The sequence below is a fragment of the Pimephales promelas genome, chromosome 4 (genome assembly GCF_988280905.1).
Source record: "Pimephales promelas chromosome 4, fPimPro1.hap1.1, whole genome shotgun sequence".
NCBI classification, from domain to species: Eukaryota; Metazoa; Chordata; class Actinopteri; order Cypriniformes; family Leuciscidae; genus Pimephales; species Pimephales promelas.
Window position 1 is genome coordinate 7805237 of NC_142772.1, and position 21530 is coordinate 7826766.

At 39.0% G+C, this 21530-nt stretch overlaps 1 protein-coding gene across 1 annotated transcript in view; it reads right to left on the reverse strand.

Moving 5' to 3' along the window:
* Window positions 1–204: 204 nt before the first annotated feature.
* The window catches only part of vps37d (VPS37D subunit of ESCRT-I), a 50993-nt gene continuing 29667 nt past the window's right edge, over window positions 205–21530 (reverse strand). The window contains exons 3-4 of the mRNA XM_039662098.2: window positions 11115–11197; window positions 205–1083 (exon numbers count right to left, since the gene is read on the reverse strand). Coding sequence (XP_039518032.1) covers window positions 604–1083; window positions 11115–11197 — 563 coding nt within the window. The 3' untranslated portion in view covers window positions 205–603. The remainder of the gene's footprint in view (window positions 1084–11114; window positions 11198–21530) is intronic.

The window sequence follows — 21530 nt, forward strand, 5'->3', positions numbered from 1 at the left end:
CTTCTGTTTATTCATAGACATATACACCAGACGTCACCTTGGCTACGGCAGTTCATTGGAACGAATGCGTCAATAGAGCCGCCATCTTGAAACTCCCCCTCCAAATGCATCAGCGTCAATGTAGACACAGGTCTAACGGAAATAAAATCCCCATAAATCATCATGAATGCGATTTTTCCCGTTTTTTTGGTTCGTTCCAACGGCAGAGATAGCAGCATTACCTACTTCCTATGACAAGACCACTGTTCCAAGATGGCGGCTGTTGTGACGCATGCATAGAACCCCAAGGTGACGTCTAGTGTATGCTGTTTATTCAGCTACAGCGATGATGCCCGATCGTACTTCTGCGGCGGGGCATATTTGGCGTGTCTGAGAGCGCCCTCTGGTGTTCAGGTGGAGCTGGAATTTGCTGCACTGACAAGCCGCGCATGAAATAATTGCAGCCTTTGGAAAATCGCGTGTGGTTTCATTGCGATTAATTGTGTAGCCCTAGTTTGATTTCATGGCAGCATCAGTATTATATATCGACTCGATGAAGGCTTCACGTGGTCTTTGCGTAAATTGTGGACTTTTGCTTTCACGTCAAATTCGCGGTGCTGAGCGTTATCGACACGGAGGCTCGGACTGATGGGGACTGGGCCTGTACAGCTGTTGCAATCGAACCGGCCTCACCGGCCAGCCGGGTAACTGTCCTATTACTCTCAGGCCAACGGGCTGGCCGGGGCAGGAGTGAGGAGCGCCAGGCCCTGAGACCTGCGGGTGGCATGAGCGCGAGTCCAGAGGAGGAAGGACTGAAGCCGAGGAAGGGGAAAGAGGCAGCAGGATGGCCGGGGTCAGACCGTATCTGAGCTGGAAGACACGAGGAGGGCCGTGGTGAGCGCTGATGCCGTTGGGACGGGAATCCTTCTGTTCCTCCTCCCTCTTCTCCTCCTCCCGTTTCTTCGCTTTCCTGTCGGGTCTGTTGAACTCCTGGAGCTTCTCGGTTTGAGCGCGGCGGATATGGTACGTCTTCCTGTGGCTTTGAAAAGAATCAAGGAATTCCTCCAGGGGCACGTGGCCCTCCATGAATCTCTCCAGCAACTCCTGTGAAGGTCAAATGACAAATAAACAGGTTTTAGAGGGCGGGAAGTCAAGCCGGATTCATAACAAGTGTGACGCAGTTGTCTTTTTGACTCATCATGTTCCAAGACAAATGTCAAAGCCCAGCTGCATAAAACAAGTTATTTTTACACCTAATATGAACCTTAAAATGACTTTTAGTGGCATAATCTCAAGCAGTCTGATTAAAGCTTAAACCATTAAAAACTTCAAAAAGTAATGCTGGTCTTTGCAGGTTTAAAATGGTCTAGCTCTAGGGAAACCAGAATGTAAATATTTTCATAATTCAACAGCACATTCGTATGTTGGTTAATGTTTTTAAATCTTTTTTAGTACTTATATTCTGATTTGTTTTTATTTTAAAATTATTCTTATATAAGGCTGCAAGACCAACCTCAGTGTTTTAGAAACCCAATCAAATTGCATATAATAATAATAATAATAATTATTGATAAAATGATAAAAAGAGACCGAAATATACTAGTGTTGTAAATTATAATTGTATTTTAAAATGAAAATGAATATTAGATCATTATAATAATAATTTTATTTTACACTAAATGTGGCAATGCTAATATTTAGACCATTATGTCTTAAATTCTTCACTATCAAAGGTTCAAAACCTAAAGCTTTTAACATTTTCAAGCTTTTATTTTTGCAGCCTTTGAACTGCACTGAATAGAAAGAGTTGCACATTTCAGTTTTAAGTTCGGCCTATTTATTTATTTATTTATTTATTTGAATTTTTTTCGTGAACCTCATCATGACCAGCATAAAAGTTCCCAAATCCTCTCTAAAACCATAAAAAGGTTTTTTTTTTTTACATTGTAGAGTTTAACGCACAAACATGATGTCTGCTCAAACGAATCGCAGGATAAATTTAACATGAGCTCATGTGTCTACTGAAGCCTCTGGTGGAAGGGGCAGGTGTCTGCACTCTGTCTGTCTCAGTACGGGGGATTGAATAATTAACAAGTCTCGTCTGCAAAAACCCACCGCCTAAATGCACTCGCAGACAGAACAATAAAGTCTTTTAAGACACTGCCCTTGGCAAAGTACACATCAGTATAGGACAAAAACTTGCAATGTGTGACTCAAATAAATGAATAAATAAGGATCCGCAATAAGATGTCCTACCGCATCTATGTCCCACTGGCATTTTAGAATTGCAGATAAAGCTACCATTCCACAAATATAAAGTAAAAGGATCCAAAAGCTATTGCATGAATACAAATATAAGTCTTCTAAATTCCTCTTGTCCTTTTAGAAAATATAAATATTTTAATAAAGTTCGAGAAAGCACGTTCAGATAATTAACACGGGTGAAGAGCACTCAGCAATCAATGACATGAGGCATTGACAGTTTAGCAGCATCCCTCCACCACCCCTTCTCCAGTCTTCTAGTCCTAACCATTTACATACACTGGGGGAGTACTCTGGGTTCGGGACAAATTTCGAGCTCGGAGGCCTCCTACCTGCTAAAAACGCATTAAACTACACTACCTCTAATAGACCCCTTTTGCGCTGACGTCACAGTTACGTCACGGCGCTAGCTGGAGGCAAAACAAAGAGAAAACTGGAGGCGGCCAATACAAACCAGCACAGATTCGGCTACATAATAAGGAGCTTAAATTATTGTTACTATTATTAAATGTCATCTTGTTGTGTTGTTTGGTGCAAGAATTGGTGAAAAATGAATATGCTGTATCTGGAATTTTTATTTCTATAAAGTATTCACATCATTAAAATCGCACTGTAATGTCACTCTTTATATTGTTGTCGTCTCGGCGCTGGCTCGGCAGAACTGTGGATCATAGACACAAGTCTTGTACAGGACCATATAGGCATCTAAAGATTTTCGTTGATGATCGGTTTCTCTATAAGGTAGGTGTAGAAGTCAGGCCACTCACCCGAGGTAACGTAACATTAATCCTGTCAGGTCGTCCATGCATTGAGTGAGCGTGTAGACGGCTACGGGTCGGCCAATCTGGTTCCGTCCGTTAAAGATAACTTTTGGAAATAACAATCGGGGTCCTGGACACTGAGTGACCTTACACATTAAGATAAAATCGGATTTTCTACAGTCATTGTTAAAAAACAAGCTAACAATCCTTGCTAACTAGCGTTAGTGAAGCGGCCAGAGGGATCGTTCTGCCTCCACCTAATCTCCGCCTACAAAAAAACGTCACCATGTTTACCAACTGAAAAGGGGTCTATTGTATGCAAGTGTGAATCTCGTGAAAAGTGATTTGTACATTTTCAGAAGTAAAACTTAATACCGTCGTCATTCGTTTACTTAGATGTTCTGACTGTTTTTAGCATGTTAACATGAGGTTGCTATGGGTGATCTAGGAAGTGTTGTAACTGTTTACTAGATCTAAAACTTTAAAACTTTATGCTATTTTAAATAAAGCAAAATTTTTAATTTAGAAAATTAAAACTAAAATAAATAAAGAATTATATATACAATGTAATATACAATACACACACTCACAGCTTTACTAGGTACATGGTTTTGTAGCAACTCATTTAGGCATGTAGACATGGCATCAAGATGATCTTCTGAAGTTCAAACTGAGCAAAAGAAAGGATTTAAGTGACTTTGAACAGGGTTGTTTGTGCCAGATTAGCTGGTGTGAGTATTTCAGAAACTGCCGATCTACTGGGATTTTCACACACAACAAATCTCTAGGGTTTACAGAGAATGGTCCAAGAAAGAGAAGGTATCCAGTGAGTTGCAGTTGTGTGGGTAAAAATTACATGTTGATGCCAGAGGTCAGAGGAGAATAGCCAGACTGATTTATGCTGATAGAAAGGCAACAGTAACTCAAATAACCATTCATTACAATCGAGGTCTGCAGAAGAGCATCTCTGAACGCACAACACATCAAATCTTGAAGCAGATGGGCTACAGCAGCAGAAGACACACTGGTGCCAGTCCTGTCAGATGAGAGCAGGAATCTAAGGCCTCATCCACATTACTACGTTTTCGTTTAAAAACGGAGAATTAAAAAGAATACAATCTCCGTCCACACCAGCGTTTTATCTGCGTATTAGAATTGATCCATCCACATTAAAATGACCGAAAACGCGGATCACGTGACCATTCACTAGGGCTGGGGTAAATGATTATTAACTAAACGATTAGTTGGGCGATTATTTTATCGTTTAGTCGACTAATCTAATGACAAATTGGACGACTAATATAAAGAATATTTTTTCTGCTGCTCAATTAATAAAAAAACAATATCTCAAATAAATACTAGCATACTGAATCAAGATACTATAAGCTGGCTAACGTTATGTATTTGAACACCATCATAACTCTACAACCGCCAAAACTGTGTTATTAAAATATTTTTTACAAACATTTTTTATCATAGAGAATGTTTAAATATTAATATCAGCTGAGGAGGGAAGCGGAGTCGGAGGCGGAGTTCACCTACTGATCAGAGCGCGTACTGACACGGAGTAAAGCCTTGTTTATACTCGACACGTCCGCACGAGCGCGGATGTGCGCACGGCAAAAATGACCCGTTAGGTGCGCAAGACCAGGAAGACTGTGGCTGGCTTTGTGTACGCCTTTTTTTGTCACAGCGCGCCCGGCGCCGCGTCCGGGAACCGCTTCAAGCCGAATCTGCCCGAGCTTGTACGTCTCACCACACCGGCACCCAGTTTGCGCGTCTAAATTGCGAAGTTTTTTTTCTTAAGGGTTTGTTTACTGTGTGTGATTCATTTAATGGATAGCACATTCACTTCTAGTTGTTTTGTAACATCTGCAATGTTTCGGTCTCCCACGTGTGTGTGGCAAGCTGTACCGCCGGGAACATACAAAAAATAATAAATAAAGAAGCAATTTCAATTTTGACGTCGAATCATCGACGTCATCGACGCGCCGCTACAGCACTACCATTCACCAACACTGGGCATGCGCGTGCCAGTGTAAACGGTTGCTGACGAATCAGGGAAGGACACGTCATGACTGATGACACCCAATCATAGAGCCGAGCGTGAGCCTATGAGTCATCGCTTCTAAAGTCCTCCGTTTTGTCCCGTCTACACTAAAATGCTAGCCTGACTTCGTTATACTCATATACTTCTTTATACCTGAAACTGCTCCATGGGGCTTTGATTATGAGGCGTGTCTTAACCGAACCAGGAAAAAAAAAACTCAGCACTCAAGTGGATAGTCGGTAGACCTACGACCAATCAGAGCAACGCAGTAAGTCAACTACTTTGCATAGCACAGTTGTCAACTACAGAACTTACTTATTTTAGAAGTTAAATAACGAGTGTTGCTTCTTTTACTTGATCCTCCATGAGTGCGACCAAAGGAGAAACCACAACGACCACAGGATTTTCATTACGTCCCAATCTTCTTAACGACCGTCAGAGCCAGCTGATAAGTTACACTTTCGCCGAATCATGTAGGAAGGACGGCAAAAATATCTTTCCGATCGACAAATGCCTTGATTGCAGTTTTCTGTTTGTCTATTAACATGAATGCGCTGTCGATTTATTTCACAACAGACGCGACAGCGGAATCTATAATACATCTCAATTCTCCAGCTGCAGTCATCTTTGAAGGAAACCAGTTAAGCGCTCTTTGATAACGTGATGATTACGTCCCTGCAGATCACCTGTCCATCATCGTATAAAGCCCGCCCTGGCAATTTGATTGGCCTGAACGTTATTTGCCTGATCATAAGTACTCCTCAATGGATCGAGTCCAGACTGAACTTCCCGACCAAAAAATGTTGTGGGCGGAGTTCGGGCTGGCATCCAGGCTACTAAAACGCCCTCCGGAGATTCAAAACGCAAAACATAGCTGCAGCGTTCCTAAACTTCTCCGTTTTAGGTCTTTCGTTTTTTCCGTTTTTGTCTGGACGGGAGGTGCAAACGTAGCAAAAGGTCTCCGCTTTTAAACGAAAACGCAGTAGTGTGGACGGGGCCTGAGGGTACAATTCCCACAGGCTAACCAAAATTGGATAACAGAAGATTGGAAGAACGTTGCCTGATCTGATGAGTCTCAATTTCTGCTGTGGTATTCAGATGAAAGGTCAGAATTTGGTCTAAACACCATGAAAGCATGGATCCATCCTGCCTTATATCAACGGTTCAAGCTACTGCTGGTGTAATGGTCTGGGTATATTTTCCTGGCACACTTTTGGCCCTTTAGTACCAGTTGAGCATCGTTTAAACACCACAGAGTATTGTTGCTGACCATGACCACAGTGTACCCATCTTCTACCCAGTGTGCCCTACTTCTAGTTCCAGCAGGATAAAATCATCATGTCACAAAGCTCAGATCATATCAAACTGTTTTATTGAACATGACAATGAGTTCACCATCCTCAAATGACTTCACAGTGTCCAGATCTCGATCCAATAGAGCATTCATATTCAAATGGTGGGCCGCAGTCCGAGTCCAGACCAATACGTACTGAACAGCATTAAACAATATCAATAAAATCATTTTAGTCAGCTTTCAAACGGGATCGAAACCAGCGCAATGTCTCGCTCTCTATAAGTACAGACAAAAAGAGGGATAAATCTGAAGTCAAGGTCTCTGTCATCATTTGGATGATGTCTATGATGACTATGATGAGTTGGCTCAGGTTTTGGAGCGCTATTGGGCTGTTTGGGAAGAGAACAAAGCTTTCCTATCAGAGCAAAAGACTGAAAAGAGTTTTTGGAAGATGTGGAGAAGATGCAAACTGCATTTTGTGGCAAACATTACATCACATCTTAATGAGCTCAACATTGAGCTGGAGGGATAGAACAACACAATATATGATTTGATAATAACGGACCGGAATTTCCAGAAGAAATTAGTGATTTTCAAGACTGATCTCCAAGGTGAACTTGTCCACTTCCCCAAACTTTTGGAGCAAACCCAGGGAGAGAAATATATGACCTACCATGCAAGCTTCATACAGAACCTAAATTTGATGATTTTGTTCTTGAAGGAAAATGCTGGTAATCATACAGAACCCCTTCTTGGTCAAAAAATAAGTTTCCAGAGGAAGCAAAACAGATCTTCAGATGGGCAAATGTTGCATTCACTACAAAAGAAGTTGACTGAACTGCAAGAAAGTGTGGCTTTGAAAGAGCAGGTTGGTATTTGTGACCCTGCCACTTTGTGGCGAAATATGGTGCCGGCAGGTGATTTCCGTTCTAACTAAAGTGATATTACACATCCTGACCATGTTTGGTTCCACATACTGACTCAGCATTCTCAACTCTTTACATTATTAACACCTAGAACCACACCAAGCTTAGCAATGAACAGCTGCACCACTGTCTTAGAATTGCACTCACACCATTTTTCCCCACAGTTCAAAGTATTGGTAGGAGAAAAAAAGTGTAATTTTTCTCATCAGTCATTGATGCGAGGTACAGAGTGAGTGGTGCATGCATGGAAAAAAGTCTGTGCAGTCAGATTTTTCCCTCTATTGGACTCCTTCTTTGTTCTCTAATATATGTGCACTTACTATTATTTATTCAATTTAATGAAATGCCCAATGCATCTACAACAGTAACTTTTTTGCATACAGATTACTATGCAGCCACTTTTGCTCAGATATGCTGTCGTCACAAATGTGCAGTATATTTTTGTAAGTGTACCTATTTGTTAAATACTTTTAGTTTTACTGTAATTTCCTATTTTTTTTTCTTGATGCAGCAAGAACAGCAAGTACAGCCTGTACAATTATGTCCTTGAAATGCATCTCTTTTAAAAAATGTAATAATAGTCCTGAAAACAACTGATCTCAAATAATAGTACGGACAAATACGGTCTTTACTATGCTGTACTATAACAATATCTGGACTTTTCCCACTAAGGACTTTTGTGTAACTGGATGTTCTCAAATTATAATTGAATACCCCTGCAATCGAGCACCTTTGGGATGAAAAAAACTTTGTTTTTGGCCCAAATTCCCATTTCAATCCAAGTCTATGGGATTTTTTTCACTCGTTTAAATGTCTGGCAGGCAAAAGTCAAATAAAAATGGTCATAGCCAACCCGATCTCACGACCAAATCGTACGAATGCGACGAATGATTAAAAAGTGGCTAATTCGTAACAATTTATGCGACCTCACTCGTACGAATTAGTACGATTTTGCTAAATCGTACATATTTTACGAATTGGCCAATTCGTATGAATTCGTACGAATGACCTACCCCTTACCCCGCCCCTAAACCTACCTATCATGTGGGTTTAGACAAATCGTACAAATTCGTACGAGTGAGGTCGTACAAATTAGACACTTTTTAATCATTCGTCGAATTCGTACGAATTGGTCGTGAGATAGCGTAGTCATAGCACATCTTTCTAAACAAACAAACATGGCAAACACTACATTACAAGTTATTACTTAGGGTCAGGGGGTTGTTGAAATCGCTCAAGCATGAGCAACAGTAATGATGCCTTACCTCAGTGGGGTTTCCAAGTGTAATCAAAAGTAAAATTACTATTGCATGAACACTAAGTATCCCAAACAATGTTTTTAAATCATGTCTGTTTGTCTTAATGGTCTTAAAGTGTTTTGTGTGTTCTCCTGCTGTTTATTAACTCTTTATAACTCCTCAATCAAGGCATCATTAAAATTTTATAGTTTCATATAAGAGCAGTCTGAACGGTTGCTGTCAGTCCTTTTCCTGACTAATAGAATATGCAAGTCCTGTGGGAATCCACAGCTTTAAACACACGTGTCAGTCTGATACTTTATCTGGCACGGCCCGGGTCCTTCTGAAGGCTGGCTCTCCGTACAGCTTACTTACGACGGAGTGAGATCATCAATCATGACGGCAGGGGCATTAATGACAAAGTCACAGAGCTATCGATCGGGCCTGTGTGAGGTGGAAGACACAGTGCTTGTTTACAGCTTAGGGATGGATAATCCAACGTAGCTCAATCAGACACAGCTGTGGGTGGCTGAGACAACAACAAGAGAACACATCTAAGAAGTATTTTCCAATGGCACATGTTGTGCTGAGCTGTTTTAAGCCCTTTGTTGAATAGTCTATGATGCTAACATATCACGTAATGATTAGCCATGTTCAATTTGTGGAGAAATCGTTCCACCGAGTCAATTTTTTTTCCCATGAATCCATTCAAACGCATAGTTTTGAGTCAACAACTCGCTAACTCATTGATCTGCATGTGAAACAGGTTTAATAAATAGCCTTTTACTAAAACACAAAGAAACTATTTTTTTGCCTTGCTTTTTGTTAATTATAGTTAATTATCATTGTTACGAAAGATTTCTTTTCATCAAAAAAAACCTGAAAAAATGCATCATGGTTTCCTCAAAAAACCAAATATGCATATTAAAATGATTTTTGAAGGATCATGTGACACCGAAGACTAACAAGTCAGCATTGCCATCACAGGAAAAGGTAACATTTTAAAATATATTAAAATAGAAAACAACTCATCTAAGTTGTAATGATATTTCTCAATAATACATATTATTTTACTGTATTTTTACTCAAATAAATAGACTTTTTTCATAAAACAAACAATTCTCACAAACCCCGAACTTTTGAACAGTAGTAATTTGCAACAAATACCTGAATCCTTTTTTTTTTTTTTACCTAAATAATAGAAACTGTTCAAAGGAATCGATATGTGCAAACAAGCCTGATTTCCCAACACTAGTAATGAACGTTAACAAGGAACATGAGCTCATGGATGAAAAACAGGGATACACAGACATTGTAAGGCAAAATGTAATTATATCCATACAAACAGATGAAACCATTTTCATGCTTCTGAGACCGCGAGGGCTGATATTAGAACAACTGTTGTATTCATATTGAACAATTTGTACAGTCTATTACTTCAAACTTGTCCTGTTCCTGTGCTACAGCTCAAATAAAGCAACCTCTTGAGTACTATTACTTTAAGAAATCAGAAATGCATTTTTTGCCTGGTGGGCAAAAACAAAAAAGAAGTATCATACACTGTAAAACATATTGTTGGTTCAACTTAAAAAAGTAAGTAACCTGGTTGCCTTAAAATTTTAAGTTGACTGAACTGGAAAAACTGAGTTAATACAATTAAGGAGATTGATTTAATCATCAGAAACTCACAATAATAAGTTATCTCAACTAAATAAATTATTTAAGTTGATTTGACAAAAGAAAGAAATGTGATAACAAATCTTGAAAATATTTTTTTTTTTACAGTTTATATTGAAGAAGGGAATAATATTGAGACTTGTATAGTATGACTTGGGCCAATACGCAACCAATCTAGCAAATGCATGATGACATTACACTAAAATTCACCTAGAACACTGTAAAAAAATATTGTTGGTTTAACTTAAAAAAGGAAGTAACCTGCTTGAACTGGAAAAAGTGAGTTAATACAATGGAGATTAATTTTTAAGTTATCTAAACTAAATAAATTATTTAAGTTGATTTGACAAAAGAAAATATGTTGTGATAACAAATCTTGAAAATATTTTTTTTTACAGTGTATAGGTTTAGTTATACACTGTATATCAACAGTAGCAGGAAAAATAATCTTACACCATGTGAGGAGAAATGTTCTTAATGAAATGTTGGGAGTGCTGGTTTTCCACTTCTGGGACAAACCACAGTACTGGAGACATGACATCAGCTCTGATGTGTTAGCCTCATCTCTTATTTATGACACACAGGCTGTCGATGCTTTAAATCATTGATTAGATCACAGATCCATCTTTGTAAGTAGTGTAGAGGTTAGTGGATTTTTAGAGTGGATTTTCACCTTCACGTCACCCTTATATTCAGAGCGGTTCAGTGTAAACAAGGATAGTGTCATGTAGAGTAAAGACTTTCTGCACTTTTGTCAGGCTTTCACTCTGCTTTGTTCTGGTTCAGTGAACAGGGCATGTTCATTCAAAAGTGCATTCAATGCTAAAAAACAACATGTCAAAATTTTACTGTACTGAGGGGACTGAGCATAAAAGACACAGAAAGAGTTTCTGGAGATATAGAGGATTTAAAGGACTTTTAAATCACCTCAGACTGTTCTTCGGCACGTGCGACCTCCTCCTGGAGCAGATTGTGGGCAGTCTGAGGGCTGTGCTTCTCTGTGAAGGCCTCTGGAAAAACCAAAAAGATTTCATCTCAGTCAGTTTCAATTCTCAACATGACACTGCGAGGAGTGAAAGTTATGAGTGAAAGTTATTTCTATAGATATCATTGTGACTCTGTAGCACCCCAGTTGCCCCACTGCTAGATCCACAGCCCCACGACAACACATGTGAAAGACAACACAAAATAATGTAGATAATAAATAGACAACCTCCTGTTATATAGAGTGAGTGAATCATACTTTTGAGACAGCTGTTTTCAGTTCATTGGTTGAACAAATTCCCAAAAAGGACTCAATCACTCACTACCGAGTTATCATCTCATTTACCAAAATGAGCCGTTATCGATATCTGCAGGGGGAAAATGCTTTGACGGTAAGTGGCGCTTACAGAGAAACAGAAATACAGCAGCACAAAATGGCAGCGGCATGCACATTTCCATTTCTAACACTAAAGATGATGATACACCGGGCAACTTTTGAGCAATGTTGCTAGCCAATCTTGCCAAATGATTGTTTCTTGAGCAATTTCCCATTGAAAATGGGCAATACATGTCTATCTGGATGATTTTGATCGTTTAGATCGGCCCTGTGTCTCATCTGGTTGCCCGTTGATGCCAACATTGCCCAGCAACATTGCTCAAAAAGTTGCCCTGTGTATCATCACCTTAAGAGTAGAGAGACAAGAGAGCCGGTTCCGGATTCTTCCTCTGCTATTCACTCAAAAAAAATAATCTGTTGAACAAACTTAAATAAATTAAGGAAAGGTTTTCCACAAAATTGAATTAAATTTTTCCAACAAACTTAAATTAGTTTGAAATAATTTGTTGTAATCTTGTTGTATGAATTTAAATGAATTTAGTCATTCCTACTAGATAAAGTTTTGTCAGGTTAACTACATTTAGTTTTGTCCTGCCTTAATTCACCAACATTATAATTTTACTTATTTTGACTCTATGGTCACTTCTAATGATAGACACTTTTAAACTATTTTTTACATAGTAATATTATATTACTTGTGCAGGACTGTGAGTGAGGTTTACGCATAGTGCATACTGACTACCCACAGCCTGAAGAGGAGGTTTAAAGCACATATAGTGTAATATAGAGTGTGAACACAATACTGACCTAAACACAGTCACCACTTTTCTGCATAATGGTAACCACAAAATTCAAAAACATTACAGAAAGTACTCTAAGTTTCTAACATAACTGAATAAAACACTAACATTAACTAACATCTTTCCATTTACTGAAAACTTTTCCCATAAATTGACCCTCTTAATGCAGTCCCTTGCAAAGCATGCTGGGAACTACAGATCCACTGCCCAGTTAGATGTCAACAACAATGATTCATGTAGATTTCACACAAATGAATTAGGTTGATTGAACACAAATAAATTAAGTTGTGACAATATTAAACAATCATGTTACTTTTGCTTATTTTAATTAATTATTTTAACAAAAGGCCAAAATTCATCTTTTTGAGTGACATCCGTTTAAGACGAACGAAAAATATTCATGTTGACTCAATTTTAAAAAAAATTTGGTAAACCAAATTTTTAAAAGATTACATTGATTACATTTAATGAAATTAAGCTGGAATCACTTCTATGAAGGATTGTGTTGTATATGCTCATTTTAATTAATGAAACTGAACAAAGAGAACTAAAATCCTTTTTTTGACTGTTCACTGTCCATAATGCTGTAAACCTGAGCGCCAGCTCTGAGCATGTGACCAAAGGCATCAATCTCATTAGTTGGCCAGTTTCATTGCAGTGAGATGGAAAACTAAACACCTCCTCATAAAACTGAACTCTCCCCCAAAAATACCAGTAATCCATTTCAACATGACATTTGCGTGAACACACATCTATACGCATTTTGAGCTATCCACGTGGATGCGTGTATGTTTACGTCGTTGAATGTCCGAGTGGTTCCGCGTGTATGTACACGCCGTTAAATCTCCGAGCGAAACGAAGCAAAATGTAGATCTACATCTGGGGAGCGAAATTATTTTTCCTAGGATGGTAGGGGAAGACTCATAAATGCTATTAACCCCAGTGACGGGTAGGTTTAGGGATTTATATACAGTATTGTAAAACGGCATTCATAAACACACTGAAAAGCGTTTAAGCGTGTTGATAGCATGCCAAAAATGGAAATACGAATTGGCGTGTCATACACACGCCATTTCATGAGATCAGTCTGTACATTTAAAGGTAGGGTAGGCAATTTCAGAGAGGCTAGCAATAGCAAACTAGCTTTGAAAGCATAAGAACGCACCCTTCCTTTAGAGCGCTCTCTAAAGCCGCACCTCTTCCAAAACACATGAACACACACACACACAGCAGAGACTGCAAAGCTTAACGAGAGATGGCATTAAACTACCTTGAGTCTCAAAGTAGAGCTGGGTTTCGATTCAAATTTCAAGAATCGATTCGATTCCGATTCTCAAGATCTTGAATCGATTATCATTATTCGATTCGATCCGATCTTCTAGATTTAGATAATTGTTTTTGAAAAAAGTATTTTTTTCCAGCTGTTTACCTGAATTACAGGACTGTAGTTATGCAACATATTGATACTATTATTATAGACATTCAACTGCAAATTAATGTATTATTGATTGTTGTAAAGAACAATCCCCCTTCCGTGTTGATACAACTGCTTTCACTAACTTGCACTGGTGTAGACGACAGAGGACGCAGAGGTAGGCTATTTTAGCAGGAGGATTGCAAGTAACCGCAGGAACCGTGATATTAAAGGGTTAGTTCACCCAAAAATGAAAATTAAGTCATTAATTACTCACCCCCATGCTGTACCAACCCCGTAAGACCTTCGTTCGTCTTCGGAACACAAATAAAGATATTTTTGATTAAATTTGAGAGCTGTATAACTACCACATTGGCTCCTAAGGGACTGCCTCTTGACGGCCCAGAAAGTCAATGAAGAAAATGTTTAAATATCCCAAGTGACTACCATGACTCAACTATATGTTTATCAAGCGACGAGAATACTTTTTGTGCGAAAAAACAAACAAAAATAACGAGTTTATTCGACTATTCCTTTTCTTCCTTGTAGGCCAGAAACGAGACTTCCTTAGATTTCCATGACGCATGCGCGAGAATTGCGATCTGCTTACACTACTTCAGAGCTACTTCAGTTCAGTTCTCGCGCATGCGTCGTGGAAATCTAAGGAAGTCTCGTTTCTGGCCTACAAGGAAGAAAAGGAATAGTCGAATAAACTCGTTATTTTTGTTTGTTTTTTCGCACAAAAAGTATTCTCGTCGCTTGATAAACATATAGTTGAGTCACGGTAGTCACTTGGGATATTTAAACATTTTCTTCATTGACTTTCTGGGCCGTCAAGAGGCAGTCCCTTAGGAGCCAATGTGGTAGTTATACAGCTCTCAAATTTAATCAAAAATATCTTTATTTGTGTTCCGAAGACGAACGAAGGTCTTACGGGGTTGGTACAGCATGGGGGTGAGTAATTAATGACTTAATTTTCATTTTTGGGTGAACTAACCCTTTAACGTTTTTTATAAGGCTATACCCTTCTTGTTTAGAACTTCTTCATGCATGTGTATTGAATGTTAGACAAGTTCATAATGATAACGAGACCGTTTATCGTGGTGATGTGTAGCCTAGGCTTCGCACAGACAGTGAATGAAAGATATTGGCAGAGCGCGTGCGATTACCTGCGTCTGTCTTTGAAGTCATATGTATTCGTGGAAAGCTTGCCGTGCCGTGTCAAAGGAACGCGAAATAGTCGTCGAATCATCCTTTTAACGTTCACGTTACGGGTATTTACATTTACCAAAAATGCGCGTCAGTAGCAGCGCTGATCAGCATCCCACAGCACGAGGAAGCCGCGGGGATATAAATCAATGCCATTTGCCCATGCGACGCATTGCTGCTCAGCTGAGTGGAACTCAAAGTTAAAATAATTAACACCTTGAAGTTGTTTCATTACATCTATTACATTGAATCTGCTTTTTTTGAACGTGTTCGTTGAATGAACGGTTTAATGAATCAAAGTCCATTGTCGTAACAATGTGCGCGCTAAGTGAAAGCTTTTAATGCGCACATCTACGAGTCGCGGCAAGTTAAAGTTCACGGGGAAAATGTAGGCCTATTAATAAATCGATTCTCTGAGTTACGAATCGATCTTTAGAAATTAATACGAAAATCGATTCAGAATTGGTAAATCGTTTTTTTCAACACAGCACTATCTCAAAGCACATAACGTTACAATAATAATCAGTCCCTCCAGGATTTCGCGGGCCTTTTTTGTGATTGTTGCGGCCTAAAATGCCTGATGTTGCGGCCGCTTTTTTAAAAAGTTGCGATAAAAGTTGCGATGTTCTTCTGCATGTTTTTATAGGTTAAAACGGCAAAGATAGATAGATTTTTACTTAAAATGCCCATATTATGATTTTTGGCTTTTCCCCTTTCCTTTATTGTGTTATATTTTTTTGTGCATGTTATAGGTTTACTAAGAGAGAAAAGTCCAAAGTCCACCCCAAAGGGACTATGTCCCACAGAAAACACTGTTCATCATCTGCATCTGCTCTATTGTAGTCCAGAATTGACTTAAGAGACAAAGTCACACACTTTGAACAAACTAACTAACCATTAGTAACCATAAAAGGCAAAACAAACGATTTAAAGACACAGCAAAACCTAACAAACTAAGCTTCTTTTTTTTTTTTAAACAAGATCTGCACCTGCAAAAAAGTCAATGTGCAGAACCTCACAAACATTAAGCAGCATTTATGTTGAAAGATGCCAATACTAATAAAGTGCAAAATACAGTTTTAGGAATAGCCACTAAAGTTAAATGGTGGAAAAACCAAATGTTTGATAATGTATTTTAATATAGCTAATATAATATCATATAGCCGCATATCCAATAAAGCTGTTCTCATTTGCTTTTTTTTTTTTTTGTCAGATAATAGAACGAGTCGGCTAGCTATTTTTAATGTGTAAAATTTTCTGAATTGAGAGAGTTCGGGAACTGGGTGAACTAATGCACTGTGATAGTGAGTAGCCTATTACAAGTGATAAACACAAGAAAAGAAAGGAAAATAAAATGGTCAAACTCAATTCGTTAAATATAAAACAAAAGAGAAGCAGATAAGTGATAAGTCCGTGGAAACAACACTGCTCATTCGCGTCTGTCAGCTGCCGTGCTGCTCCTCTACTGCAGCCGTTCACTGAACAGGGACGCAGAGAGAGGTGTGACGGCAGGGAGAAAGCAAACCTCGCGCTCGCAGGATTGTGCTGGCAACATTTGGTTACTGAGGTTTGTCCAAAAAGCCGCTAGATTTTTCTCTAGTCGCTTTTTTATATCACTAATTATAGCGACAAAGACTAAGTTGGCAACATTGGCCTTTTCTTTTATTTTTGTAGGTAGCCTAAATGTGAGACGTTGGCAGTCCACATCTGCTGCGTCTTCTGAACAAAACAAGTGAGTTTGCTGACGTATGACGACGCTTTGCAGGAGACCGCGGCGCGATGATTCGTCAAAGTTGCAGAAAAGTTGCGGTGATTTTTCAAAATTGCAAGGCGCACTGAATTCACGTGGATTTGTTGAAGTTGCGTTAATAGTTGCGATCGCGACATCGCGAAATCCTGGAGGGACTGAATAATGAATTTAACTTAAAGTGACTTGCACCACCTGACTGCTGCAGATTCATTTCGGCGATGATAGTGTTGTCAATTCTAGGATAGCTCAGAGTAGAATGTCACGGGTTGCCATGACAATTTTGTTTTTGTCAAAAGATAAAAAAAAATTATAACAATAAACACTGGTCAACTTACATTATTTCAATCTGAACCAAAATCCAAACTAAAAAGGAATTACCAATAAAATTATGCAAAGCATAACAGTCCAATGGCAATGAAAGGGAAAAAGACAACAATATACCATAGTTTTGAGTAACTTTACACAACACATACATCATTACATTGTTTTCATAACATAGCATAGATCATATTACGATAACAATATCATTGGAATCACTTTCAGAACAATTTTTTCAAGCTGATAAATGATAAAAACATTGTCAGCCAATCAGAATCAACCCAGTTTAAAGAGCTTGATAATTTACAGTGACAGATGACATAACCGCAGTGTGCGCTTAGAATACACAGAGTTAACAGGTTCCTCACTACGCTGTCAGTCTGTCAAGAATTGTAACACATTTGAGCGTGAAACCATGCATGAGATTTAAGAGATCTGTTTTTCGCATAACGCTATCATTTGACTAAATAAAGGTCTGAAATATAGTATGACTACACTTTTAAAAATTAAGCTTTTTATTGGCATCTATGAATCCATTAAGAGCCTTTAACATCCATGGAAACTTTTTATTCCACAAAAGGTTCTTTAAAGTAGAAACATGTTCACTGAAAGGTTCTTTGGGGAACCAAAAATGGTTCTTCTATTGCTGTTGAAATCCCCTTTATTTTAATGAGGCCATATTATACCCTTTTAGAGTGTCTTGATTTTGTTTTTAGGGTCTATTACAATAGGTTTACATTCTTCACGGTTAAAACAAAAGAAAAAATTTCACATTCTTTACATTGTTGCAGCACCTCTCTTTTCAATATATCATTAACGCTATAGTCTCTCAGCCTGGTAATACCAGACTCTGCTACTTCACTTTGCTTCGTAGACAGAGTCTTGAATGGCATAATAGAGAACTTTTTTCTCTTTCGCTAGGCGGCACTTCTCTGAAGATTTAAATCATTGGTTACCCGTAAGCCAATCAGATAAGTTTATTTATGACGTATGTTATGTGCCGACACAGCCGTATCGAACCACCGACATCATGCATCGAACTCAAATCTATGATCAAACTTCCACTGTAAAGCTTCGGGCGTTTGCCACTGGCTCTGATGTCTAGTGGTTAAACGTGATATATAATTCGTCTTGTGTATATCTAACGGGCGATATTTGGTCTCATTAATCTGCAATTTGTTCCTTGGCAAATTGTTTTGGCTAAGGGCAAAGTAAAGTTTCATAACTTTATAATTTAAGCTATTTTAACGATGTAGCCTGCTGTAGATGTCTATGGTTTTTTTTGATGTTGATGTATGCCCAAGCAATACCATGGATCAAATGTATGAAATCTGGGGTGCGTTTCCCCAAAGCATCGTTTGCCAACTATGGTCGCAAGTTCCATCGTTATCAATATCAGCATAGTTCAACGAGTCGTTGTTTCGACTCGCAAACAGCATCGCAAAGTTGTATGGTTTGAACGACAGCTCTCGACCTGTGGTTAGAGGCATCGTTTCTATATTGCATCACATTTGAAGGTAATAAATCCTTATCTTGAGCAAAATAAGCAAGCTGACATTCAGTACAACCGGTGTCTTTTATTTAGAATACATACAGATGTAATTTACGTCTTTTAGTTTGTCAAAAGATTGGAAGTAACGTGTTTGAAGAGTGCGCATGTGCGAACCTGCTCTACTATGTAAGAACGAGCCAAATAATGAGTCTGGTAATAAAGCAAAACAACTGAGAACAATTAGAAATATTCCTCAGATGACATGTCTGTAATTTATATAAAACAGATCTAACGTTAATTGGATCTCAAACAGTTCCCTTAAAAGTATTATTACTCCACCACGTGCGAAACCAACGTGGTTGAACCATACTTTGCGACAGTGGGTTTCGGGAAACAGTCGTGACTAGCTAGTTGATTTTTCCAACGATGCATCGTACTATGGTAGTGAATCAGCAAACTACGTCGTTGTACGGGAAACGCACCCCAGAACGGTAACTTAACTTATGGTTACATAAAATAAAACAGTGAGAATGCATAACGTTACCTCTACATTCACATTGTGTACATTCACTGTTACATAAGTGGGCAAAATGAGTTAACAAGTTCAATCTTTCCTGGGCTAAAATCACTTCTCGAAAAGATGTGCACAGACAGCGTCATGCATGCCTGCTCTATTCGCCGGGAAAATAACCTGGAGAAAGTTACAGATATTATAGTAATGTGCAAAATATGTGAGTGGCAACCATTTTTATTTGTTTTGTTGAAAAGTGTAATGGTTATATATATAAAAACTGGGTTATCCATCCCCACAGATCGTCTGAAAACACGAAATCTCCCCTCGGCCCACCGTCTATGTAGCTAAACACTTGATGATGCGAGCAAAATACCGGAGTGAACATGGATGTAAACGACTTTTGCAGATTATTGCAGGTTACGCATCCACGGTACAATAACGGCCTCTAAACTTATTTTTGCTAGAAAAGACCAGAAGGACTGGAAACGAAAGGTGCATTCATGCATCCCGTGACTTGTTTTCCATTTCCGCGGTCGTTTCGGTTTTCGATTTCTCTGACCTACAATGTAAAACTCGGCGCTTAGCGTCTACATCATGGCTCTCAGCCCGCCCTCTGTTCGTTGATTGGTCGGCCGTCCGAAGACCTGTGGAAAACTGAAAGATAGGCTGCTATCTCAGACTGACTACAGGAGAGAAATGAAATTAGCGAAATTAGGAAGTCTGACGTAGTCAGGCTAATAGTCTCTAGCCCCTCCTTCTGAAAAGCTCAGTGTGTTCTGATTGGTTAGCTGGACCAGTGTGTTGTTACTGGTTCGAGTGCTTCGAGAAATGTCACTTACCTTACCATAACCACGAGTTTCAACACACTAATGCAACTTAAAGAGCCCCTATCATAGCATTTGAAATGTTCCTATTTTTGTTTTAGGAGTTCCCAAAAACAGTTTAACATGCATGCAAGGATAAAAAACACTTTATTTGTCTTGTAATATGCATTTATTTTTAACTGATTTGCTCACCGACTCCCAAATGATTCGTACGACTCATTTTTCCAAACCACTCCTTTGCGTGACGCTAATCGGCGGTGATTGGTCAGATAACAGACCCAGTCAGTTATTGTTTGTTAGCATAATAAACATATTGATAAAGCACTGCAGTACTACAAGACGCTCTATTCTTTATGACAACTCCAATAACAGCGACAAACATTTCACATATTTAAAAAAAAAATTGACATTGGAGACCTAGAAGCCACGCTGAGCGTAACTTACACACACACACACACATACTGCCTCACGCCCGACGCAACAAAACTGTTTAAAACCCATAAAAGCAACTATTTCTAATAATACTTACAGGTTGTGATTCGAAGGAGGAAGCTGATCCATATACACTGGGTAAGTAAGTTACTGAGCCCTCCTTCAGGAACAACCGCTTGCGAATCCACATTTGAATTCATTTATGTTTTTGAACTAACATTATTCGTCAATAAAATGATGAGAACACAATCGGGCTATACTGTTGTGGTATCGTTGCAAATATGAACTCTAACCACCGATTCTTCACATGCTCGTCCCTGGTAAATGAAAACAAAGTGGCTGAACTATCTTTGCATTGTAGAACACAGCGTCTTATCGACATGATGCTATGATGAAGTATTTGAATGTGTAGACTTCAAGTTTACACTTCCGTCTGCGCGCGCAGTAACTGGGCGTGGCCAGTATGTCTCTACGTCACGATGTAACAGCTAATGACTCGTTTCAAAAACAATTCATTTCATAGACTCAGAGTCAACTCTCACTTTTGAAAGACAATAACTTTATATACGGTGCACTTTCAGATATAAATCTTTGCAGGATGTTTTCATTCCCTTAGAGCTATATTCCACACCATATGAACAGTCATTTTCAAAAAACCATGATAGGGGCTCTTTAAACAGGCCTTTCCCAGAAGAAAACTCAAGACTACAAGGGGGAGTTCTGAAACAGTGCACACCGATATAGAGAATAACACCTTTTAGAATGATTTTTTGCTTTGTAACTTTTCAGACCTTTAAAAAAGCATAATAGGTCCTCTTTTAAAAATGTACTTTTGGTGCATGTTGTAATAAATAGAACATTCATGTATTAAAAGAAAAACTTAAGCTGACAGTGTCCCGCTACACAAACAGATCTCCCAGGGGCTGGTAACTGTGCCAACAGGACAAAAGACCGCCACAACAGTGTGTGAAAACATATCATGAGTGTGTTCAGCTGTGAAGAAGCACCACTGCTTGAGTCTTTGTGTGAAGTGCAGGACTGATGCTGCACTCAGGTCTCTTTACAGTGTTATTGCAGTGCCCTGAGGGTGAGGGTGCCTGCAATCACTTTCTGTTAGCTCATGTCCACTGACGAGAGTGAGGGGCTCGGGACCTATAAGTGTTGTGCTGGGGTTGCTATGGCAACCGGCAATTATGCTAATGTGCAGATGTGTTGAGACCACAGGGGATGTGAAAAGCTGAGCTAGTGGCCATCGAGGTCATAGATAGG